General features: G+C 41.0%; 1 protein-coding gene across 1 annotated transcript in view; it reads left to right on the forward strand.

The window, feature by feature from the left end:
* LOC124617216 (prosaposin) overlaps positions 1-10,997 on the forward strand; it is a 66,922-nt gene extending 55,925 nt beyond the window's left edge. The window contains exons 16-18 of the mRNA XM_047145247.1: positions 8,087-8,226; positions 8,425-8,619; positions 10,686-10,997. Of these exons, the coding sequence (XP_047001203.1) occupies positions 8,087-8,226; positions 8,425-8,619; positions 10,686-10,742 (392 nt within the window). The 3' untranslated portion in view covers positions 10,743-10,997. The remainder of the gene's footprint in view (positions 1-8,086; positions 8,227-8,424; positions 8,620-10,685) is intronic.
* The last annotated feature ends 16,784 nt before the right edge of the window (positions 10,998-27,781 follow it).

The following is a 27,781-nucleotide window of genomic DNA, read 5'->3' on the forward strand; positions in this document are numbered from 1 at the left end:
TTTTATTGATCATGGTGTCAGTGTGTACAGTTTTCGTGTAACCACCTGATGAATTGTTGTACTGGTTTTTTCATACGCCTTTTCATTCTCACAAATAATGTTTTAGATTTGATTTGTATTTTTTGATTTTCTCATTTGACATCAAAGAGGCTGCTAAGGTTTGAATTTGTTGTCATGCCTCCAAGATCTGGTTTCAAAATGTGTGGAAAAATTTTGAAATATTTTATGCTAGAAAAAAGGAGTTCTCTAATAACTCTAAATCAGTTACAGAAAGTTGTATGACCAGTAAAGAGATATATGATCATTGACAGATAACTGTCAGATTGGTTTACCATAAAATGACAGATAACATGCAGATTGGAAACATGCCTCCCATGATATTATCTAAAACAAAACTGGTTTTTGTGATGATTAAAGAGTGGTACAGTAAGTAGTGGAGCATGATATGGGAAATCTTTGAAATATCTGCTCATCAAGGAACCCATCAAGGGCTCAGCTTTAAATTGAGAGTATGGGCTTGGCGACCCTGCAGTGCCTGAGCTGGGGACTTGTAAGTGCCACCAGTCTTCGGTCTCCATAAGCTGTGGTCATACTTCAGTGACCACCATGTGGCGCAATGGTGAAATGTTGTGTGTTTCGGAGAAAAGGTGCAGTACATGCTGATGAGGTGAATGGCTGTTGAGGTAAATCCGTCTCTAGCGGCCAACCTCTGGGACACCTGCCACCCCCAGTTGTAGAAGGCTTGCTCTGGCATGCAGGGCTCTGCCTGGGTTGACAGTTGCTTCCGTAGTGTCTCGTGCGATCCCTATGGAACAGTTTCATCAAACTATACTGTCAGGCAGTACTTACATCCACTCCTCAAATAGAGCTAGTTTGGTCAGTCCTCCCGAAAAGAAGTCTCAGAGTCATAGTAACAGGGCATTAGTGTGCCATAACACTTTCATTGTAATCAGGCGAACAGGGGGAACTTTGGAGAGTATATCTGCTTTCTATATTCACAAGGCATTGGAAGGTATTGCTGGGTCCCTGAAAAGTGTCAAATGACTTCGTAATGGAACACTTTTAGTTGAATCTCCTAATTCCAACCAAGTATATAAGCTTCTAGGATGTAAGGCCTTAGGTGACTACCCAGTCAAGGCTGAGTTGCATAATACCCCCAACTTTAGTAAGGGCGTGGTTACCTGCTCCAATATAATGGAGGTGGACACCGCAGAGCTACGTGAAGAACGGGAAAAATATGGGCGTCAATGAAGTGCAGAATTATGAGGTGACTCAAGGGCAAATTGGAAAAAATCAGCAACATTTAGTCTAACATTTAGTACTTCAGTATTACCCGAACATATCCTTGCAGGCTATATCTGCTGTAAGGCTCGCCCATACTACTATGGGGTTTAATGGGAAGGCTGCGTGTGGCAATTGTGGAGGCTCAGCTCAAGAGTCGGCCAATTCTTGTATCCTTCCTCAGAGGTGTGTAAACTGCTCCGAGGATCACCCAATGTGGTGCAGAAAGTGCGGGATGTACAACACAGGAAGGAAAATTCAGGAGTAGAGAATAGACACACATACCCTACAGTGAAGCTAAAATAGCTTTCAAAGCCATGCAACCACCAGTTTTTGCTACTTCTTTTGCATCAGCCCTTCAGACACAAATTGCTAAGTGTGATGCCTCCACACAAACTCAGACCACAGATTAAAGTATGAGCACATGCAGTTGCTGATGTACCTGTGGGGGTGGGGGGGAGAAATGTTCCACTTGCAACTGATGTCGTTTGGAAGCTGTCGGCAATAGGCTTACCACCTGGGCCACATACCACTACCCAACATCAGAAGCCAGCTAAGCCATCCCCGCAACCGAGGCAACAAGTCAGTAAAGAAAAAAATCCTTCGAAATGTAGTTCTGAGTCCAAGAAAGTGGTAGTTAAACCTTTGGATAGGCGAGCTCTCCCTTTCTGATGGGGTACTATGCTCTTGAGGATATAGACTTCCAGTTAGAGGAACCAGAGAGCAAGGAACCGGCTGACATTCCTCTTGACCTCCCCAGTAAATCACTGCCTCCAAGAGTGAAAGAAAACAACCACCATCGCTAACCTATAGCTTCCACAGGGACTTCAGTGTTGCATTGGGATTTGAATGGATATTGCTGACATTTGGAAGAATTGCAGCTACTGGTCCAGGAGAAACCTTCCTGCATCTGCTTACAAGAAAACCATCTTAGTCACCGACATACTTTTATTAAGGGGCTACCATGCATACAGGAAGGATAATACCACTGGAGACAGGGCTTCAGGTGGAATAGCTATTTTTCTTGACGACAGATGCCACTCCTCTCCTGTCCCTCTTACCGCGACCATACAAGCAATTGCTGCGAAAGTTCTTGCACCCCATAATTTTCAGTGTGTTGATTGTACATGCCGCCTGGTGATGCTTTGGATGTAGACGCACTGGCAAAACTCATATGGGCACTCCACACCCATTCCTCCGTGTGGGGGATTTCAATGCCCACAATGTGCTGTGGGGCTCGGCTACCACTTGCTCCACAGTCTGATGATGATTGAGCAACTCTTCCATTCTGACAAGGGAACCTCCTCATCGCACCCCCCCTCAGATTTAGTTATAAGTTGGCACAGTGGACAGGCCTTGAAAAACTGAACACATATCAATCGAGAAAACAGGAAGAAGTTGTGTGGAACTATGAAAAAAATAAGCAAAATATACAAACTGAGTAGTTCATGTGCAACATAGGCAACATTAAGGATAGTGTGAGCACAGGAGCGCCGTGGTTAGCATGAGCTGCTGCTGAACGAGGGGTCCTTGGTTCAAGTCTTCCCTTGCGTGAAAAGTTTAATTTTTTATTTTCAGACAATTAGTATCTGATCGTCCGTCCGATGCGAGGTAACTGCGCCGTAGTATGGGGACGCTACACCTAAACAAACATTGAAACAAAACATACGTTTTGACAGAGCACAGGGAAAACTGTGCGACTGTGAAACTGTTGCATTCATTTGTTGCAGTTTGTGTGACAAACTCTTATGTTTTCATCACTGTTTTGGGAGTGATTATCACATCCACAAGTAAACTTAAATCGGGCAAGGTAGAAGAATCTTTTTACCCACTCACAAAGTGTACAAGTTAGGTGGGTCCACAACATATTCCTGTCATGTGACGCACATGCCGTCACCAGTGTCGTATAGAACATATCAGACGTGTTTTCCTGTAGAGGAATAGGTTGACCTATGACCTTGCGATCAAATGTTTTCGGTTCCCATTGGAGAGACACGTCCTTTCGTCTACTAATCGCACGGTTTTGCGGTGTGGTCGCAAAACACACACACTAAACTTATTACAGTGAACAGAGACGTCAATGAACGAACGGGGAGATCATAACTTTGCGAAAAGAAACTTTTCGCTCGAGGGAAGACTTGAACCAAGGACCTCTCGTTTCGCAGCTGCTCACGCTAACCACGGGACAACGGCGCTCCTGAGCTCACAATGTCCTTGATGTTGCCTATCTTGCGCATGGACTACTCAGTTTGTATATTTTGCTTATTTTCTTCATAGTTCCACACAACTTCTTCCTGTTTTCTCGATTGATCTTTGTTCAGTTTTTCAAGGCCTATCCACTGTGCCATCTTATAACTAAATCTGAGGGGGGTGTGATGGGGAGGTTCCCTCCTGAGAATATCTGCCTTCTGAATGCAGGTCAGATAACTCACTTTTCCACAGCTACAGGGTCTTTTTCAGCCATTGGCCTTTGTTTTCGTTCCCCAGCTATTGCAGACTCAGTTCAGTGGAAAGTGGCTACTGACTTCCCTTCTACTGACCACTTCCCATTGTGGATCCGTCTGCCGTCTAGGACAGTGGCCTACAGAAGACAAGCCAGATGCATGATACAAAGGGGAAATTGGTTACAGTACAGTTGACAGGCTATTTTTGAGTGAAAGGATTGTGCACAGGAGGCAGTGGCCCATATCACTGAGGTCCAAAGGGGCTGCCACAGAGACCATCCCCAGGTCTAGTAACCATCCCAGACAATGGCCTGTACCTTGATGGAATGATGAGTGTCGATTGGCAAGCAGGGCCAGATGAACAGCTCTGCTTAACTTCAAACACAGTCCAACTACAGACAATCTTCAGGTCTGTGAAAGCACATGCGGAGTGAGTAATCAGAGGACAGAAGAGGGCTTCCTGGAGGGAATTCATGACTTCCATTAATTGGTCCAGTTCCACTGCGCAAGTTTGGGAATCAATAAAATGGATTTCAGGCAAGGGTAGTACACATCCCATTATGATCTTGTCAAATAATGGGGTCTTGGTGGACGTGCCAGAATACATGGCTCACGTTTTAGCTGAAAATTTCTTTACTATTACTACATGTTACAGACGAGCTCGCTGTGCAGGTATTCCGAAGGATTGCAGAGATGAAGAAGCTCATTTCTTCTCGCATAATGAAGTAGTCTAAAACCTTCCATTCTCCATGTGGGAAGTGGAATAGGCTTTTTTTGCAGCCAGAGACACTGCTCCAAGACCTGATGAAATCCATTATGCCGTGCTTCGTCATTTGTGCCCTGAAGTGAAAGGACTGCTTCTCTTGTTTGTCAGATATGGTTTGATGGACAGTACCCCTAGACTTAGGAGGAGGTAATATTAATTTCATTCTGGAAACCAGGCAAGGACTGTAGGCCCCCCCCCCCCCCCAACCAACAGTTATCGGAGTGTCGTTCGTACCGGTTGTATAGATAAGACTCTTGAATATATGGTCAACCGCCACCTTGTCTGGCTGCTAGAGTCCAGAGGTCACCTGAGCTGCTCCAGGTGTGGTTTCAGGCGCAACCTTTCCACCCTTGGCAACTTAATTCTACTGGAGTCCTTATGCCGAAACCATTTCATTGGTGTGTTTTTTGACCTCGAAAAAGCATGTGACACTAATTGGAGGAACAACATTCTTCACCAACTTCATCAATGGGGACTAAGTGGGCTCCTGCCACTCCTGATGGAGTCCATTCTCGAGGACCGGCATTTTCATTATCGCGTTGATGATGCCATATCTGATTGCTGTGTTCAGGAGAATGGGATGCCCCAGGGCAGTGTCCTCAGTGTCACATTGTTTGCCATTGCTATAAATGGCATTTCCTCTACAGTCAGGAGCCTTGTCAAATGCTCTTTGTGTGTTGATGGCTTTGCAATCTTCTACTCTTACTTTGATCTTATGATGACGACGACGACGATGTTTTTGATTCTCACCAGAGAAAACTATAGGTGTCAATTTCAACTGTGCTTGTCAGAGTTTTGACCAACCAGTGCTCACAATGGGGGACAATATTTTACAGTTTTCAAGATACTGTGTACTTTTTGGGTTTATTATTTGACTCTAAATTAACTTGTCTTCCACACCTGAAAGATCTAGGAACAAAGGGCTTCCAGTCACTGATTATTTAGAAATGCCTTGGCAGACAGGTCCAGCCTCCTGCAGTTTTATAGGGCATTTGTTTGATTACAGCAGCATGGTCTACAGATCGGGCCCGCCTTTCCTATCTCTGGATGTTAGATGCTATCCGCTATGAGGGCATTATGATATCGACTGGAGCCTTTCAGACCAGCCCAGTTCAGAGCCTGAGTGCAGAGGCTGGTGAACCACCACTCTGGATTTGGCAACATAGCCTTTTGGCTCAACAGGCACTGAAAATCCCAGCGTCACCTCAGTCATTGACATTTAGTTCAGTGGTCCAACCCACCTTTGAACAACTGTTCCGGAATCGGCCCCAAGTGACGAAGCCATTTGGTATACATGCTACAGGCTGTCTCAAGGATCTGGGTATCTCGGGCATCAAAATACACACCCAGGAGTGGAACACACTGCTGCCTTGGCACCGTCTTAGGCACAAAGTGATTTTAAGCTTGACATGGTACAAGATGATTTGTACTCCAGATTTTGTTTTTACTACTTTGTTTTTGTCTGTTTTAAGTACGTACCACAGTTTTATCATTATTTATACAGATGGATCCCAGCAGGACAATGCTCTCAATAGTCTTGCCGTTTTCCCTGATAGGGTTTTTAAAGTGTGTCTTCCAGAACAATTTACAAATTTTGATTCAGAGTTAAAAGTCATTCTGATGGCACTGGAGAGGGTTCACAGACATCACCATACAAGATTTCTTGTCTGTTCTCTGTTAGTGCACTGCAAGCACTTCACCAAATGCATCCAGTAGACCCACCGATTCAGCTCATCCATGACTCCTTACGGTGGCAAGGAGGTGATCTTTTTCTGGGTACCTGGCCACATTGGGAGGCAGGGAAACGACATGGCCGACAAAGCTGCCAAGGGAGCATGTTGTGATAGTGCTGTCCATCCAGTTGCATGCCATCATCTCATTTTCTGACAGATGCATCATGCCTCAGTGGGAGACTGAATAGTTGCAGGCAATTGACAGACAAGTTGCGGTCACTCAAATCGACCACAAAGGCTTGGTAGACTTCATGTCAGCCTCACTGCTGGAAGGAGGTTTTGCTTACCAGACTGCACATCAGGCATAGCCCTTTCATTCATGGCTTCCTGCTCCAGCAGGAGGACCCACCACTCGGGGAAGTTTGTGGTGTACGCTTTCAGTTCAGCATATTTTGGCTACATGTCTCCTGTATACTGATATTAGGGGCAGCCCTCAGTCTCACTGGAGATTTGCTCAGCATCCTCACAGATACTGACATCAGTGTTAAAAGAGTGGTGAAATTTTGTGAACTGTCAGGCCTCATCCCTAGATTGTGGGGAAGGGCAGCAGACTTAATACATTATAAACTACTCCACATGTGGGGACAGCCTTCGTCTCCACCCATGAGATTTGCGTGCTGACTTTTCATCAGGGTGCTGATGACCAGGATGTACAGTGCCCCCTCAACCCAAACCGTCATTCATCATCATCATCATCATCAATGAAGTTGAAGCATGAATATTCTTAGGAAAAATAATAAAACTTAACACACAGTGCAGGTCTCACCAGATGAAGTTACACAGTTCTTAAGATGATGATCTCTCATTCAGTGGAATTAGGGGTCGAAATACCCGTCGGCCATCCAGGTTTTATCTGTTGGTTCATTATGGACAGTGGACATCGGCTGGTCAAGTAATTGTCAAAGTCAGTGAAATTCACCAGTAGCCATGTAACTTAACGTGTCATTTTATTTTGAAGGTTACCAGTTCCAGCATTTCATTATGCCATCATCAGGCCCCTTATGCACCTCTCCAAATGAACAAAAATGTGATACACAGCCATTTATTGCTGAATGTCATGAATTCAATCACTTCACTAGTGCTTCAGTTGCCTTGAAGTATTCGAATGAAGCACTAGTGAAATAATTGAATTCATGACATTCGGTGATTTATGGCCATATATCACATTTTCATTCTTTGGAGGGGTGCATATGAGGCCTGATGATGGCATAATGAAATACTGAAACTGGTAGCCTTCAAAGTAAAATAAAATAATGTCTTAAGTTACAAGACTGTTGGTTAATATAATTGACATTGACAGTCCAGATTTAAGTTTCCATGGTTTCACTAAATTAGCTTAGGTGAGTACTGCAATAGTTGTTTTGAAATATGATGTGCAGATTTCCTTTTCCATCCTTGTTGAGTCTCACATGGTGGTGACCTAGTCATTATATTCAGGTTGAGCCTGTATTTTTCCTTAGTGAACATATGTCAGGTGCGTTGTGATCATTTGACTTCAGTGCTATCGAACATATTTGCAAATAGGTTACCACCTCTTAGACTATTTATAAGTGGAAATAGCTCTTCTCTGAATGACCGAATCTCAATTCATTCTCTCTCTCTCTCTCTCTCTCTCTCTCTCTCTCTCTCTCTCTCTCTCTCTCTCTCTCTCTCTCTCACACACACACACACACACACACACACACACACACACACACAGTCGTTTTGTAAAACCACTTTTTATTTAGCCTTTCCTTCTATCTCTCACTCTGCTGTATAAAGCACTTTTGCTATCAGTTTCTGAAGGAACCAGAAATTTAATCTTGTTAAAATTTTTGGCCTACTCTCTCACTTAGTCTCTATTTGCATCTTGCATGTTACAGACACAGTGACTGACTGTGCTGTATGCGATGCAGCTCTAGGTGAACTTGAGAAACTTACTGCGGGACCATATGCTCAACGGAATGTTTCTGGATTTATAAAGAAAATTTGTGATTCAGTACCAGAAAACTACATGGAAAAGGTTGGCATTTTTTTTTTCAGTTACCTGTTTTTTGTTAGCACTAAACATTTAAGTTTTAACATTAAGCAATGGCAATGTTATTAAGGTTATTTGACTGTTTTCTAACAGTGAATAATATTTATCTGTAAAGTAACAAACTTGAACATGCTTTGTTATTAATATTGACACCACCACCTCATATATCAAATTTGTTTACAGTGCAACCAGTTAGTAAGAATTTATGGTCAAAGTATTGTCAACCTGAGTGAACAGAACAAGGAGTTTCATGAAATTTGTGAAATGATTGGTAAATGTCCAAGGGACAGACAAGTTACTCACCTGCTGGGTGGAGAAAGATGCACATGGGGCCCAAGCTACTGGTGCCAGTCAGAAGAGCACGCAACAGCGTGTGGGGTGAGTTTTAAACTGTGTAGCACAAAGCACTTTGTACCATTGTACAGTAGTCACCAGCACGCACTTTAGTTTACCTTGTATCTTTTTTATAAAATTGTAAATGAATGTAATTGTAAATAAATGTCTCATATTTTAATCTCAATCTTCTGTTTGGAATGGGAAAAAGTGCTCTCTAAGTGATACATGAATTTGTACTGATACCGTGGATAAGAATGCAAATATGTAGTCCTGAAGGTTAATTTTTTATGTTCTGGTGTTTCGCCAGCGTAACACTCATCTAGAAGCTTTTAGGTGGTTACAGGAAATTTTTTAGCTCCATTGTTGCTTATGAGGCAGTGTTGCAAAATTTTAAGTGTAAATGTGCTAAGGACAGTATGAACTGAAGGATAGATATCATGATGTCTAATACTGTAATAGTGAAGAATAAAGGAGGCTGAGTCCTAATTTACCTCTATGTATGCACATTCCATAAAAGATATGTGTGGTGTTCCATCTTTTAAAGTAGTCAAACTGATTGTCAAATTATAAACTGTCATGATACTACTTTAATCTACCCTCGGTCATTGGGAGGTAAAAGTGGTAGAGATCATTTTTCATGTTATCTCCCTCCTCCTGCCCCCCTCTCCCAAGAGTGCAGCAACTATTGAAATAAACCTAGTCTGTAATAATAATTGGATATATAAAGAATCTACTCACACCTGACCTGGGGTTCTTGGTGACTTTTCCATACTCTATCCCTTTTCTTGGACCTCTCCAGTCTTTTCCATTCACCCCTCTTTCTTCCCCTTCAACCATTCTGTCTGAAGGAGGAGCCACTGTCTCCAAAAGCTTGCATAAATAAAACCTTTCTTTCTATATGCATATTCTACTGCCACCACTTTCTAAGTAGATTATTTATCTATCCAATTAAAATATATTGTCAAATACTGATTATTTTCATTGTTACAGTCTATAATTAGACCACACAGTAGCATAAATTAAATATTTCAGAACTAAAGATTCAGAAAAGCTGCAAGTATTAGGGACTTTATATAGTGATAAAAATTTTGTTAGCAGGAAAATATTTGATATTGTTATATGAATTTTTCCATGGGTTAAAGTCGACAAATTTTGAAACAAATTAAGATTATTTGAAAGAAATATAACCTTCTGTCTGCATAAAAACATCAAACTTCTATCAAAATATGTATTCCACAGGAGTAAGACTGTGAAAGAGGCTTCCCCATTTAGATTTAACTTTGTAGTTGAGAATCAGTGATTCTATGCTTCTTATATCAGTCTTATAATCATTACCTTATATTAAAAACAGTTGTTTTGAGTTTAGAATAAATTTGAATAAGGGATCTTATGGATTTCAGTACTCTGCCTTGGAATCCACTTTAAACATTTTTGGAGGTGATCAAGCATGTCATAACTGATTCAGTATGCAGTAAACATGATTTTTGCAACTCTTTCATCAACACTTCATATAATTACATAGAATGATGAGCAACAGGACATGTGTGTTTTGCCTGATATAAACTTTTCAATCTATGTATACAGCACCTAGTATATGTTTGTTAGTATCACACCTCTGGTTAAAAAAATCTTACCACTGAATGTTAGTGGTCTGGCTTGTCAAGAACATCCTCCCAGAAACAGTTTGAAAGAGTATTATTGGTCAACCGTTTGAATAAGGGAAAGAAAATGTTAATATGCAGTAAGTACTTTAAAGCATTAGTTTCAAATTTAAACAGTTGTTCACCAGAGATGGCAGTTGCACACTATAACTTTAATGTTTTGTAATAGCAAAGAGATTCAAGAACTAATTCAATGCAATAGGTGAGAAAATAACTCTAAAATGATTAGACAATTAAAAGTAATGTGTGAGGGCCATTTTTAAATAAAGTATCATCTCCATAAAAAAAACTTAAGAATAAAATAATGTAATTGACATGTTAATTTTTAATGTTCATGAATTTCATCTAAAGAAAATTGTTTCGAAAATTTAGAACATATTTCATGGTTTTATTTTCTGTTTTAATTTTTTAGTACCAAATGATTAATGATTATTTGTTCTGTTTCAGGCCAAGTTACATTGCCAAGAAAATGTGTGGAATAGTGACACCCCTGTTACAAACTAGAGATTCCTTTTATGTGATTAAAGGGTTAAAGTTTCCTAATTAAAAGTTTTTAGTGAATAACTATGTTCAATGAATGTAATAGAAGTAAAATGACAAATAAGACTTAATTTTCCAGCCTGTGTAGTAACCATGACGTATTGTCATGTTGTCACATCTGTACCATTTCCAGTCATTTGTAAACTGTAAGATGTTTTAATATTGTTGATTTCTGTTGAAATGTAAAATTAACTCAATAAATTCAAACTTCCTATTCTATCGGTTGTGAGCACTGTTACTTTGTGGTACTACCCTTTCATCCTCAGTTTCCAGTCACCTGATCTTTCAGAGCATAAGTATAAAGACTCATCTACTTTCTTATTTGTAACTGAGCAGGTATTTTGTCATCAGCAGTACTTTTTACTGCAAGTAAGGGATTGGAAAGGTATAAAAGCTAGACAGTGCCTCTTTTACTATGTATCACTGACAAATGCTGCCATTATGCCTACCACTGGGATAAATGCTAGTTTTTGGCTTTCCCACATATGCAACTGGAATGCTCATTTAATTCATCATAGTTCCATTGTAAATAAAGTGGACCAGTAAAACTGTCAGTAATGAAAATGAACTGCTAACCAACAGGAATATAACTTCACTTCACATGGAAATACAAGACTGGTGGAAAGCTTTCCACAACATGCGAGTAAAGAGAAATTGGAGGGAGGGGGTAGTAATACATACACAAAATGAAGACTGTCATGCATGTTGTCTTCATGTTGTTAGCCTCTTACAATCAAGTTGGATTGTGATTAAGCACAGAGACATCGTGCAAATTTACAGTTTCTCTTCCAGAGGTGAAGTATGTTATATATGCTGTGTAGCATATTTTATAAATGTGTGGTTTAAGTATAGGAACCTTACCAGCAAAATATATGTGCAATTCTTATTTTTCACAGGACCATTAGAAATCACAATTAGGTTTAAGGGTGAGGCAACGAAGATTGATGAGATTGATGGTTCAAACCCGCATCTGGCCATCCAAATTTAGGTTTTCTGTAATTTACCCTAATCTCTTCAGGCAAATGCTGGGATGGTTCCTTTGAAAGGGCACGGCTGATTTCCTTTCCCATCCTTCCCTAATCAGAGCTTGCACTCCGTCTCTAATGACCTCACTGTCAATGGGATGGTAAACACTAATCACCACCACCTCCTCCTCAAAGGTTGACCATCTGACATACAGCCAGTTGCTGTTTTCACCATGTTGTAGTAGACAATGTGGTGAATTTTGTGATGGAAGTGAGTAATTTGTAATGTCTTTTAGCTGCTGAACTAAAACACGTCTTTGCATAACTTTACACTGTCTTGTGACATTGGAAAGTGTTTCCTGAGAGGACTTACACGTATTGTATGAGATACATGATCAAATAGTACCTAGGTAAGGGCTGCAAATCACTGTCCTGCCATCAATCAAACAGGTCCCACAAACATATGCCCTGTTGCACCAAATGCGTAACTCTGAGACAGTCTATTCCATTCATTGTGTTCTGTACATCCCATCAAGAAAGACAGGGATGTGGAACAAGACAAGATACATATTAACATAAATACAAGGAAATCGTTTAAACTTCATCTGTGTAATGAAACAATGGAAAATCCAGGATGGAATGTGTGAATCTTTTTACTGACAAAGACCTTAATGGCCGAAAGCTTTGATCGTGTGAATCTTTTTTATTGTGCCTATCGTGGCTCGGCATTTCTGCCATATGATGAGTAGCAGCTTTCCTCATCCATGTAATTTATTGACAATAAACTATCGCTATACTGTTTAATGCTGTTCACTCTTACATCATCTGAATTTACTTGAGTAAAATAGTAAGAAAGCTGTTACTTTGAAAAAGGGTTCTACCTCCTCAATTTTATTTACAGTGACTATCTGCCTTTAGTAACTTAATATTTACTTGATTGCAATGGTATTTTTCAAAGAAAATGTTGTCTTAGACCTGTAAGTTCTTAGTCATATTTACAGTACAATATTACTTGTCTTACAGCATTATGACAAACACTGCCACTTCCCATCTAGCTTACAGATTCAATCCCTGAATCTCAATATTCATAAAATTAATGTGAAGTTAACAGTGAGATATTTTTAATTTTCTTTTGAATTGGTATGGATTCCCAATTTCTTGCTTTAAATTAGAGAGTAATCTGTTGATTACCTTAGCACCGGAGTAACCAACTACATTATGAACTCTAGACAAGACGGCAGTCCGTGTGAAAATTAATTTCTATGTCTTGTATTGTGATTGTGTAAGATACAGTTCGGCTGAAATTGACTTTCATCATCAGTAACAAAGTCCATTGTGGAGTAAATATATTGGTAAGCGATTGAAAGTATTCCATGCTCCTTAAAGGGCTTCTGCAAGTTGTTCACTTCTCCCAAATAAACACTTTATTTACTGTACTTCCACTGCTCCTGTTCAGTTCCATAAGACAAAAGCGAGTGAAAATATGTGAAAATACACCAAACTCTTGTATTCAGGTCCATACAATAAGAGATGCTTCCGAGGGCATGACATGCTGAACTGAGCCTCTTCATTAGTTTTATCTTTGTGTAGAGTCCATTTTAACTAATTACGCAGGTGGACCAAAACATATTTTACATAGAATGGCTTCAGTGTAAGACCCTTAATGTCTATTTCCAATGCTATCACTCTGCTTGTTTGAAATTGCACAAGATGAGTCTGTGTGAGGTTGAGACTTAAACTGTAGTTGAGAGCCACTTATACGCATCAACAACAAAAGTCGTTGTACTGCCCTTTAAAGTCATTGAAAGATGATTTACGTGAGTTACAAACAAGAGTGGGTGTAGTGCTGCACTTTGTGACACACCATTCTGGGTTAAGTTTCATTCCCGAGACGTAGTCTGTTAATGAGGCCCACTGCTTTCTGTTATGAAGGTAAGATTCCATCTGTTAAAGAGGAATGTCATTAGTGACATTACAATTTAGTGAGTCACCATTCTATCTTAGGGCGCTTCCTTAAACACTCAAAAAGACTGGGAGGAGCGAAATATGTCTGTAATTGGAGGTAGGTTACTTATGGTCAGTTTTGTTCATGAGTGTTAACTAAAGCATATTCGAGTCAGTCAGAAAATATTGATAACGTAAGGGTAATCCTGCCAACTGAGCATAATATTTGGACACGTCAAAAACACCATTGTTAATATAAACTTCGGACCAAAGACTAGTATTCTGTAGCTCCCCATGCTAGTCTTCTCATATCTGCATAACTACGAGGGCCGTTCAGAAAGTAACCTCCAGTTGATTTAAAAAAATACACCAAGTTAAATAAAAATATTTTAATATATACATCTTACAACTACATCTTTGCACTATTTTTCTACATAGTCTCCATAGCGATTGAGGCACTTATTGTATCTCTTCACAAGCTTTGAAATTCCTTCTGCATAAAAATCACCCACTTGTGCCTGGAGCCAGTCTGTGACCGCAACTTTGAGCTCTTTGTCGTCATCAAACCGCTGTGACCCGAGCCATTTCTTCAAATGCATGAAGAGGTGATAATCACTTGGCGCCAGGTCTGGGCTGTAAGGTGGATGGTTGATAACGTCCCACTTGAAGGACTCAAGAGGGGCCATTGTTCTGCGAGCAGAGTGAGGACGGGCGTTATCGTGCAAAAAAACGATACCGGAAGTCAGCATACCATGGCGTTTGTTCTGTATAGCCCGTCGTAACTTTTTTATTGTTTCACAGTACACGTCTTGATTAATGATCGTACCACGTTCCATGAATTCAACCAACAACACCCCTTTGGCATCCCAAAACACCGTTGCCATCAGTTTTCTTGCAGAAAAATCTTGCGAGGCTTTTCTTGGTTTGGTAGGCGAATTTGAATGTGCCCACATCTTTGATTGTTCTTTTGTCTCAGGGTTCACGTACTTAATCCAGGTTTCGTCACCGGTCGCGATTCTGTTTAACAATGGTTCTCCTTCGTCCTCATAACGTGACAGAAAGTCTAATGCAGAGGCCATTCTTTGAGTTTTGTGGTGGTCGGTAAGAATTTTGGGCACCCATCGTGCACAGAACTTACGGTAACCCAATCTTGCTGTCACTATCTCGTACGAGAGAGTCTTAGAAATCTGTGGAAAACCAGTAGACAACTCCGACATTGAGAAACGTCGATTTTCACGAACTTTTGCATCAACTGTCTGAACGAGTTCGTCAGTCACCAACGATGGTCTACCACTCCTCTCTTCATCATGAACGTTTTCTCGTCCACTTTTAAATAAACGTACCCATTCACGGACAACTCCTTCACTCATAACTCTTGGTCCGTACATGGCACAAAGCTCATGATGAATAGCTGCTGCAGAATATCCTTTGGCTGTAAAAAACCTTATGACAGCACGCACTTCACATTTGGCGGGGTTTTCTATTGTAGCACACATTTCAAACTGCCACAAAAACTAAACTAGCGCAGGTACGACGTTCACTCGACCACAGCTTGATGCCGACTGACCTGTTGAGTGCGTGAACGCACAGATGGCGTCGCTACTCCCCCCACAACCCGCACTGTGACCAATCGGAGGTTACTTTCTGAACCGCCCTCGTATAACATTTGAACATGCTTACTGTATTCATATAGAAGTTTCCTTCTACAGTTTTACCCCTCTAACTTCTCTCCATTGCCAAACTGAAGATTCCACTGTGCCTCAGTGTGTTGTCAGAGATTCCGTTTATCCAGACCGTGCCAGAAATTTATATTTTCCTAAGTTTGGTTCACTACCCGTCGTTGGTTACTGGATCTACCCATAGAATCTTAAGCATTCTTCAATAGCACCACATTTTAAAAGTTTCTATTCTCTTCTTATATAAACTGCGTACCATCCATATTTCACTTCTGTACAATGCTACATTCCAGACAAATACCTTAACGAAATACTTTCTATCTGTTTAATTTATTTTCAATGTTGACAGGTTCTCTTTTTCAGATGTGCTTTTCTTGCAATGCCAGTTTGCATTTTGTACAGTCTGCTTCATCCTTCATCAAGTTATTTTGCTTGTTACACAACAAAACTCGTGTGATACTTTTAGTATCTCATTTTCTAATCTAATTCCCCTTGACATCACCTGATTTAATTCGGCTACATTCCATTACCCTTGTTTTACTTTCGTTCACATTCATCTTATGACTTTTTTGCAAAACACTATCTATTTCTTTGAACTGCTCCTCCAAACTTCATTACCCATATCACTTAGTGCACTGATGTAGAACTGCACTACTTTGAAGTGTCTCAGGCTGCAAGGCCATGAATAATTAGTGCATAAATTTAGAATGGATGAGAGGAATACACAAAAAAAGGCTGGCAACCTATTTTGGAATGAAATGTCTGCAGCTGTAAGCAGAGAAATAACAGGGGTGTATTATCAAGTGATAACGGGTACCTATCTTCTGGTTCTGTATACACACAGTCAATTCGCACGCCATCTGCCAATTATAACCTCTGTGCCCTTAGCTGATTTCCAGTCATTCTTATGCTGTGATCCAACTGGTCTGGTGTAGTTAAGCTTTGTGTCTTAAATTCGGAAATTATATGATACGCTAATACCAATTGACAAGAAAAACTTTTAAATTTAACTAAACAGCGACTTCCGTCTGATCATAGTAATGCTGCTACCACGTGGGAGCGAGGTGGCGCAGTGGCTAGCACACTGGACTCGCATTCGGGAGGACAACGGTTCAAGCCCGTGGCTGGCCATCCTGATTTAGGTTTTCCGTGATTTCCCTAAATCGCTCCAGGAAAATGCCGGGATGGTTTCTTTGAACGGGCACAGCCGACTTCCTTCCCCGTCCTTCCCTAATCCGATGAGACCGATGACCTCGCTGTCTGGTCTCCTCCACCCAACAATCCAACCCAACCACGTGGGACTTTGAAAACAAAACACGAGTATAGTTCTGAATCTGCTTGGCTCTGAAACCCACAATATTCTCAGAGATGTTAAAAAACAGACACCCACAACCATGACTAAAATGGTCATCAGCAACTATTTAAACACAACACTGAGAATGTCCAAAAACAAGATGATAAGCATTGTCCTACTTACCATTAGCAAGGTGAGAGATGATATAATGGCACAACGTAAACTTTGTTCATCTAAGCTACCAATGGTAGATATTGTCACAGTGAAAAATGTAACTTCCAAACACCATTTAAAATCACTTCCTAAGCAACAGTTCATATTTTGACTTCGCCAACATAAGAGGAACAACCAGACAGCTTATTACGCCACAGGTGGGAGTGCCATCAGCTATCGATCAGTCCTCGGTCAACACCTCCTGTATTGTGCCTCGTAGAAATACTTGTGAACCCTATTTATCGCTTTTTAACTGCCTGTGACATTAGACATGTCGCTCTCCCTAATATATATCCAATTTAAATACAATAAAGCTATACATTGGTGCCTACAGTACCAACTTTATAGTAACTTGGCTTAAAATAATTTTGTGATTATACTGTTTCCTCAAAAATGTGTCTTCTGAATGGACTACTTTGTCTCTTGTGCCCTTAAGGGCTTCAGACAAGTTCAGCTGCCTGTTGCTAGAGGGTGTCTGACCCCATAAAATGTTTCTTACTTTGTTTTTTTGCCAGTAATATCCCTGCACCAAGACACCAGAACCTTCCTAAAACTTCACTCCAGCCCCACGAAGGGTGACTTGCATTTTTACTGGGTATTTGGCAGCCTCAGTATTACAATGGTCAGGCATGGTTGTCATGCTCTACAGCAAAGTCTGATGCGCACTGTCAATTAAAATTCAAATGTCTGCCTATCTAAAGGTTGGATTAAGATGCGATTTGCATCAATCTGGCCGGCCGAAGTGGCCGCGCAGTTCTGGCGCTGCAGTCTGGAACCGCGAGACCGCTACGGTCGCAGGTTCGAATCCTGCCTCGGGCGTGGATGTGTGTGATGTCCCTTCGGTTAGTTAGGTTTAACTAGTTCTAAGTTCTAGGGGGCTAATGACCTCAGCAGTTGAGTCCCATAGTGCTCAGAGCCATTTGCATCAATCTGTATTAAATTAAACAGATCACATATGGAGGATACGTTCCACTATAATTTCTTGGTTTACTATACTGACTCAATTTATTTAGTTTGGCACCTGGCACCAAGCATTGTCAGTGAGATAGCAGGTGCCGCCGCTTCTCACCCCACCTCAGTGAGTTTTGAAAATCAACACCTGAATCTCCCTTTTCTTTAAACTAAAATCAGTACATGAGGCACTACCTCATATTCTTAACTCATGTTCTTCAACATCTGTTGCCTCTATATTTTGTCATACTACTAGCTTGTCATTTATTCCAGGAAAAAAGGCAGTTCAGGACTTAGTAATATTACATGCTTCTTTACCCCTACTATTCTGTTTCCTTCTTTTCAACTGGAATCACACTTTTTACTACTTTTACTTACAATTACAACATTTTCACAACACTACTACTCACAGTTGTGGTGATGGTCGTTACATTTAGAGACAGTTGTGGAGGGACTCTTGGCGCTCTATCTGTGTTGCTTCCTTTGGTAATGAGATCTATCAAAAGATATGGGACATGGAAGAGTTGTTCTGCTTGACACAGCTGTGTTACAGCGTAGTCTCCTTCCTCGTAGCAGAGCGTATCCATGACTTTTCATTAGCTTTCTCTTTCTGAACTATGAGCTATGCTCACAAACCTCAGAAACATGGTCGTGCAGTGGTGCCCTAATGCCACCAACTGTCGATCTATGTGACAGTTGTTTGTTGCAGTCTATACCCACTCTATTTTCTTTAGCTGCTTTTACCATATCACTCTGGTTCTATTTGTCTAAGTTTGAAAACCTGGATGCCTTTCTCAACACTCCTTATTGATATCAAATCTTTGGAAAGAAACATTTTATGTTAATGAAGTTCACACTTCTAGGTTTTTATTTCCACCTTCAGTCCTTAAAGGTGTGCACATTAAAAATTCATTATTCTACTCTGATGCTTGTGGCTTCTCTGCCCATTTCATTTCACATCTCACAACATACACCGTCAGGTGTGGATGAAGTCAGTAATGAAATGGTGAAGGCAGCAGGGGAAGTTGGGAAACAGACGTGGAGAGGGTGGTGTAGAATGAGAAGACGACTCCAGAAGATTGGAAGAGGGAACTAATTCTTCCTGTGTTCAAGAAAGGGAGTAGGAAGGGTTGTAGAAACTGCAAGGGTGTGGGACTGATACAACGTAGTGCAAAGGTATATGAAAAGGTCTTGGAGAGCAGTATTGGAATAAAGGTCGACAACAAATTGAGAGAGGAACAGTGTAGTTTCAGACTTGGTACGTCAGCTGCTGACCTTACATTTCCAATGAGGCAACTCCAGGAGCACCACTACAAGTTTGGGGAAGACCTTGGGATGGCCTTTCTCGATATAGAAAAGGTGACACTGTCTCTAGAACAGTGGTCTGGGAAGCACTTGAAAAGAGGAAATTGAAAAAGAGACAGAAAGCGTAGTGGAGGAGATCTACTGTGGATGTCTGAGTTGTGTGAAAGTGAGAAATGAAAGGATAGATTGGCTCCAGCAAACAAGTGGCATGAAACAGGGAGTTCATTGTCACCTCTCCTTTTTGTGGCCTTGGATGAGATAATAATGAAGGTGGCAGAAAAAACTGGAGAAGACAAGGTGGAAAGCAATGAGGTTCGTGAATAGCTTGATGATATGGGGAACATGGAGGGCGAGAGTCAGGAACAGCTGGATCCTTGGAAAGAAGCTGTGTGGAATGAATTTTAATGTAAACAAATGTGAGATCTTGGTTACAACTAGAAAGAAAGATAGACCATCAAGCAGAATGAGGATTGGACATGAACAGTCGAGGAAGGTGGAGAGTGCCAAGTAACTGGGAAGCGTGACAAAGGAAAACTGAAGAAATGAGAAAGAGATCATTGAAAATGGCAGACAGGCAACAGCATTCCAGTGACCTTTGCTCTAAAACATGGGTAATGAGGAAGAGGTATAAGCAGATTAAAGGTCTAAGAAACAAAATTCCTCAGAAGTAGGGTAGAAGTAACAAGGATGGGTAGGTTGAAGGAATGAAAACATGAGGGAAATAATGAAAGAGGAATGTTCGCAGAGCAGGATAAAAACATCAAGGCTAAGATGGTATGGCCATTTAAAGAGAGTGGAAAGCAAAAGAATTACCAAGAAGAGACTCCAAATGGAGATGTGAGCACCAAGAAGAAGACCAAGGGATAAAGGTGTGGAAGAGTGTGTTCAAAAAAGGTGTGAGGTAGGACCAAGCGAATACAGTAAGATGGTGGGAAAACAGGACTAGATGGCGAGTCTTATCTTCCAAACAGAGCCAACCTGGGACTGGAAACTCTTCAAGATGGCCACTACAATGACTAACACACTAGTGCCAAAGGCTTCTTAGTCCATTCTCTTATATACGAGGGTTGACTGAAAAGTAATGTCTCCACTTTCATAACTCTTCAACAGTTGGCAGCATTGGTATGCGGCAGATACTGGCTTCTTCCGTAGTCTCTTCTCTACAGCTCCAGTTGTCAGGAAGCCTTGGCATTGAACGGTTGTGTTGCTACAGTGTAAAGTATGGAACCCTGCGTAGATCATCGGTCAATGCGATTTAAGCAATGTGCAGTCATTGGATACTTGACAGCAGAAGGTGTCACCCCAAAGGAGATTCATCAGAGAATGAAAGCAGTTTATGGTGATTGTGTTGATGTGAGTACTGTGGGTCATGGAGTGAGTAAGTTTTGAGATGTTGGGGAGGGAACATCTGACCTGCATGACAAACAAAGTGTTGGACGTCCAGTGACAGCAACCACCGAGTTTCACAAGCAAAATGTTGACAGATTGATTCAGGAAGATCATTGTATCACTCAGAGAGAAACTGCAGGCACAAACAGCATTTTAAAAAAATGTATGGTTCACATTATTACTTTGCTTGGCTATCGAAAGATCTGTGCATGATGGATACCCTGGATGCTGACTCCTGAAATGAAAGTGCACAGACTTGAAAATTGCCAGGAACTCCTCTTGCTTTACCAGAATGAAGGTGACACATTTCTCCATTCAGTTGTGACAGGAGAGGAAACGTGGGTACACCATTACGACCCGGAGACATTGAGAGAACTGTGAGACTGTGGTTGTGGAAGCAACATATCAACTTCTTCCGTGACAGCTTCCAAAAACTTTTTCAGCATTGGAAGAAATGTATTCAATTGGCTGGTGATTATGTGCAAAAGTGAATATTGATCATTAGAGAGCACATTCTAAGGATTATTTCTGTGTTTGATTTATTAAAATTTTCCCATCCAAAGCCAATTAACAAAGGCATTACTTTTCATTCAACCCTTGTACGTAAGATTAAACACTATTACATATATCTAGTGTGTGTGAAAAAGTTGATTGAATACTATCAGACAACAAACGAAACAAAAGATACAAAGAAATGTTCTTTATTGCCCTTCAAAATAGTTGCCACCCACTACAACACACTTTTGGCAACGTTTGTACAGCTTCTGGAAATGATCAGCAAAGCCTCCTGTGGAATCAGTCACAGAACAGCTGTCACACAATGTTTGATGGCGTTCACGTCCGAACAATGTTCACCGTTCATTGCTGCCTTCAAGTGGGGAAGCAGGAAAAAATCCACAGGAGCCAGATTGGGGAGTACATAGGGTGTTCAAGAACAATTACCATCTTCTGCGCCAGGAATTGGACCACATGGATTGCATAGTGTGCAGGGGTATTGTCATGGAGCACCATCCATTTTCCAGCCCTGTGCAACTCTACCCAAACCCGCCAGATAAGCTGTAGCAATCGGTTCAAAATGGAATGATAAAGTGCAGCATTAATGGTTTGACCTGCAGGAACAAATTCCTTGTGGACGATGCCATTGTTGTTGAAGAAGACAATCAACAGTGTTTTCATCTTGGATTTTTGCAGACAGCTTTTTTTTGGTCATGGGGAACATGGTGAACACCATGATATCGATTGACGTTTTGATTCCACATCGAACTGGTAGCACCAGGTCTCTTATACCATGATGATGATGATGATGATGATGATCAGAAATAATGGACCCTGGTCACACATGGAAATGAAATCACCAGAAGTTTTCATCCACTTTGCTTTTTGCTCATCTGTGAGCTTGTTTGGAACAAACTGGGAGCAGCTCTTCCGCTTACCCCAGTCATCATGGATGATGGTGTGCACCATGTCCTTGCTAATGCCCATTCTACCACAATCAATCCAAGAGTCCGTCACCGATCTCGTGCCAGAATTTATCGCAATTTCTCGATCATTTCTGTTTTTTTTTTTTTTTTTCCTTCCCTTCATGGAAGCGTTTAACGATTCATAAACATATTTTCTGCTCAAAGCTTCCATTCCATACACCTGCACAAACATTCCCTGTGTCTCCATTGGAATCTTCCCCAATTTGTAGCAGAACTGGATGTTTGCACATTTCTCCATTGCGCTCTGACACTTCCATTCACACTGACTATGTTCAACTGCTAGCTTAGAATCTACCCCACCCACTCCTGTAACTACAGTGAGGCTCCAGAATGAATTTTTCATTCTACAGTGGAGTGTGTGCTGATATGAAACTTTCCTGGAGATGAAAACTGTGTGCCACACCAAGACTCGAACTCATCGCAATAATATTAGCATCATCCCTAGTTAGCAACAAATCCTCCTCTTGTAATAAATCTTCAGTCACCACTTGTCATTCAAGATCTGTCGTAACCAGTGAATTTTTCAGGTTTTTCTGTCACCAAAAGCAAACATTGGAACTGTTTTCAGCATCTTGTCGTGAAGCAACAAATGTCAAAAGCACAATGCTTCCCGCCATTCTGCCTACAATATAGGTTTATTATCCAGCCTTAAGGGCAGATCATACTTGGAATTCCCACTGAATACAAATCTGTTGACAACATCACTCTTCTATAGGCGCTTATGCACTTTTTGATCATGCTGCTTCATAAAGTCCCATGTCCTGTACTTTTGAAATAGTTGTAACCTTACATTCTTTCAAGTTCCATTTTGAAGCCCAAAAGGCCCATACTTGCCAACTAAATTATGTTTTATTTCCTTCTTTTTCTACTGCATAATCTTCTTGTTCATTAAATAACCTTGCATTTCCAGAAGTGTCATCAGCTCAGAGCTCGTCTGAAATGTCAGGGCATATTGGATGACTAAAATGGAGGTAACTCAGCACTCCACTCAAGCCCTTTGCCTCGCGCATTGCCGGCCTTAACTTATCCAGGTCAACTGTGTTGCTCCCAAGACCAAGGTCACTAGAATGTCCTGTCAGCTACACTACTTGGAGAGCCAGTGGACAGCTTGTGGTTGGGCGCTCCTGCCTTACACCACCAAGGGCCAACATAATGTCGCCATTCTGAAATTCTTTCACTCTTATACCAGTGTTATCTAAAGCAGATTTACAATAAATGTTAATACATCAGACCTCATTGTTTCTGGCCAAACATGTGCCAAGACACTATTAAGTTTAACAGGTCATTGGCAGTACGCTGATTGCCCTGCCTCCCTATTCACACTGGATCCCATTGTGTAGCACACTGCTCGAGTTTTACCTGCTGCCACGACCATGCATAATACACAGTGGCCTATCACCACCTTGTCTTGGCTGAGCGTTCTTATTTCCACCATCATGTCCATGTAAATGTTCCACCCTTTCCAGGGACCTGACATAACACTAATAATTGTCTCTTGGTGCTGCAGTTAACACCTTACGAATGTAGAATACAACACCTGCTCAGTACCAGCAATAAGCAACTCAGTAGCTATTCCTTCATCAATAGACTTAATCCATTTCCATCAGTGTTCAAAAAACTTTTCATTGTTCCTACAATGTGGCTGGTGTCTACCCCACAATAGAAATCGACCAACAACTCTCTCAGAATTTCTGATGACTGACATTCCTCACAGACAAGCAAAAAGCAAAGCGCATGGAAACTTCTGGTGATTTCATTTCCATGTGTGACCAAGATCCATTGCTTCTGGACATCATCATCATGGTATATGAGAGCTGGTGCTACCAGTTCGATCCAGAATCAAAACAACAATCGATTCCATCTTCCCCATGACAAAAAAAATTCATCTGCAAAAATCCAAGGTTAAAATACTGTTGACTGTCTTCTTCAACAACAACGGCATCATCCACAAGGAATTTGTTCTTGCAATTCAAACCATTAATGCTGCATATTATCAGTCCATTCAGAACTGATTGCTACAGCATATCTGGTGGGTTTGGGTAGAGTTGTACAAGACTGGACAATAGATGCTGCTCCATGACAATACCCCTGCGCAGTGTGCAATCCATGTGGTCCAATTCCTGGCGCAAAAGATGGTAACTGTTCTTCAACACCCTCTGTACTCCCCAATCTGGCTCCTGTGGATTTTTTCCTGTTTTCCCACTTGAAGGCAGCTATGAAAGGTGAACATTGATCAGACGTGAATGCCATCAAAGATTGTGTGACAGCCGTTCTGCGACTGATTTCACAGGAGGCTTTTCTCATAGTTTCCAGAAGCTGTACAAACGTTTCCAAAAGTGTATTGTAGTGGGTGGCAACTATTTTGAAGGCCAATAAAGAACATTAGTTTTTATCTTTTGTTTTGTTTGTTGTCTGATAGCATTCAATCAACTTTTTCACACACACCAGATATGTGTAATAGTGTTTAATCTTATGTACGAGGGTTGAATGAAAAGTAATGCCTTTGTTAATTGGCTTTGGATGGGAATATTTTAATAAATCAAACACAGAAATAATCCTTAGAATGTGCTCTCTAATTACCAATATTCACTTTTGCACATAATCACCAGCTAATTGAATACATTTCTTCCAACGATGAACAAGTTTTCGGAAGCCGTCACGGAAGAAGTTGACACATTGTTTCCACAACCACAGTCTCACAGTTGTCTCAACGTCTCTGGGTCGTAATGGTGTACCCACGATTCCTCTCCTGTCACAACTGATTGGAGAAAGGTGTCACCTTCATTCTCGTGATGCGAGAGGAGTTCTTGGCAAATTTCAAGTCTGTGCACTTTCATTTCAGGAGTCAGCGTCCAGGGTATCCACCATGCACAGATCTTCCGATAGCCAAGCAAAGTAATAATGTGAACCATACATTTTTTTAAAATGCTGTTTGTGCCTGCAGTTTCTCTCTGAGTGATACAATGATCTTCCTGAATCAATCTGTCAACATTTTGCTTGTGAAACTCGGTAGTTGCTGTCACTGGACATCCAACTCTTTGTTTGTCTCGCAGGTCAGATGTTCCCTCCCCAACATCTCGAAACTTACTCACTCCATGACCCACAGTACGCACTTCAACACAATCACCATAAACTGCTTTCATTCTCTGATGAATCTCCTTTGAGGTGACACCTTCTGCTGTCAAGAATACAATGACTGCATGTTGCTTAAATCACAGTGACCGACCATCTGTACAGGGTTCTATACTTCACACTGTAAAATACAACCATTCAATGCTAAGGCTCCCGCCAACTGGAGCTGTAGAGAAGAGGCTACAGAACAAGCCAGTACCTGCCGTATACTAATGCTGCCAACTGTTGATGAGTTATGAAGGTGGTGGCATTACTTTTCAGTCAACCCTCGTATATAAGAGAATGGACTAAGGAGCCTTTGGTGCTAGTGTAGGAAATAATCAGCTTTTAGACATTGTCGGCATCATTGTCCTCGTCATCTTCTTGAACAGTTTTCAGTCCCAAGTTGACTCTGTTTGGAAGGTAAGACTCACCACCTAGTTCTGTTTTCCCACCATCTTTCTGTATTCACTTGGTCCAGTCCTCACATCTTTTATGAACACACTCTTCCACACCTTTCAGTCCTTTATCCCTTGGTCTTCTTCTTGCTCGTTTCTTTTGTGGGCATCTTTGTACCAAACCAGGCTCCTAGCACTTCACAGGAATGCTGCTGCCTGTCTGCCATTTTCAATGATCCCATTCTCATTTCTTCAGTTTTCCTTTGTCACGCTTCTCAATTACTTGGCACACTCCACCTTCCTCAACTGTTCATGTCCAATCCTCATTCTTTCTTTCTAGTTGTAAGCAAGATCTCATATTTGTTTACATTAAAATTCATTCCACACAGCTTCTTTCAAAGGATCCAGCTGTTCCTGACTCTCACCCTCCATGCTCCCCATATCATCAAGTTATTCATGAACCTCATTGCTTTCCACCTTGTCTTCTCCAGTTTTTTCTGCCGCCTTCATTATTATCTCATCCAAGGCCACAAAGAGGAGAGGTGACAATGCACTCCCTGTTTCACGTCACTTGTTAGCTGGAACCAATCCATCCTTTCATTTCTCACTTTCACACAACTCAGACTTCTACAGTACATCTCCTCCACTATGTTTCTGTCTCTTTTTCACACATTTAAGGACTAAATTAAGGTGGAAATAAAAACGTAGAAGTGTGAGCTTCATTAACATAAAATGTTTCGTACCAAAGATTTGATATCAATAAGGCCTCCAGAAGCTATGAAAGTGTTGAGAATGGCATCCAGGTTTTCAAATTTAGACAACTAGAACCAGGCTGATACAGTAAAAGCAGCTAAAGAAAATGGACTGGGTATAGACTGCAACCTACAACTGTCACACAGATCGACAGATGGTGGCATTAGGGCACCACTGCACGACCATGTTCTGAGGTATGTGAGCATAGCCCATAGTTCAGAAAGAGAAAGCTAATGCAAAGTCATGGATACACTCTACTACGAGGAAGGAGACTATGCCGTAAAACAGCTGTGTCGAGCAGAATAACTCTTCCATGTCCCATATCTTTCGATAGATCTCATTACCAAAGGAAGCAACACAGATGGAGAGCAAAGAGTTCCTCCACAACTGTCTCTAAATGTAACGACCATCACCACAACTGTGAGTAGAAGTGTTGTGAAAATGTTGTAATTGTAAGGAAAAGTAGTAAAAAGTGTGATTCCAGTTGAAAAGAAGGAAACAGAATAGTAGGGGTAAAGAAGCGTGTAATATTAGTAAGTCCTGAACTGCCTTTTTTCCTGGAATAAATGACAAGGTAGTAGTATGACAAAATACAGAGGCATCAGGTGTTGAAGAACATGAATTAAGAATACGAGGTAGTGCCTCATGTACTGATTTTAGTTTAAAGAAATGGGAGATTCAGGTGTTGATTTTCAAAACTCACTGAGGTGGGGTGAGAAGCGGCGGCACCTGCTATCTCACTGACAATGCTTGGTGCCAGGTGCCAAACTGAATAAATTGAGTATATTAAACCAAGAAATTATAGTGGAACGTATCCTCAGTATGTTATCTGTCTAATTTAATATAGACTGATGCAAATCGCATCTTAATCCAACCTTTACATAGGTAGATATTTGAATTTTAATTGACAGCGCATATCAGTCTTTGCTGTAGAGCACAACAACTACGACTGACCATTGTAGTACTGAGGCTGCCAAATACCCAGTAAAAATGCAAGTCACCCTTCGTGGGGCTGGAGTGAAGTTTTAAGATGGTTCTGGTGTCTTGGTGCAGGGATACTACTGGCAAAAAAACTAAAAGTAAGAAACACTTTATGGGGTCAGACACCCTTTAGCAACAGACATTGGGACTTGTCTGAAGCCCTTAAGGGCACAAGAGGCAAAGTAGTCCATTCAGAAGACACATTTTTGAGGAAACAGTATGATTGCAAAATTATTTTAAGCAAAGTTACTATAAAGTTGGTACTGTAGGTACCAATGTATAGCTTTATTGTATTTAAATTGGATATATATTAGGGAAAGTGACATATCTGATGTCACAGGCAGTTAAAAAGTGATAAATAGGGTTCACAAGTATTTCTTCGAGGCACAATACAGGAAGTGTTGGCCAAGGACTGATCCGTAGCTGATGGCACTCCCACCTGTGGCGTAATAAGCTGTCTGATTGTTCCTCTTATGTTGGCGAAGTCAAAATATGAACTGTTGCTTAGGAAGTGATTTTAAATGGTGTTTGGAAGTTACATT

Source organism: Schistocerca americana, chromosome 1 (genome assembly GCF_021461395.2).
Source record: "Schistocerca americana isolate TAMUIC-IGC-003095 chromosome 1, iqSchAmer2.1, whole genome shotgun sequence".
Taxonomy (NCBI): domain Eukaryota; kingdom Metazoa; phylum Arthropoda; class Insecta; order Orthoptera; family Acrididae; genus Schistocerca; species Schistocerca americana.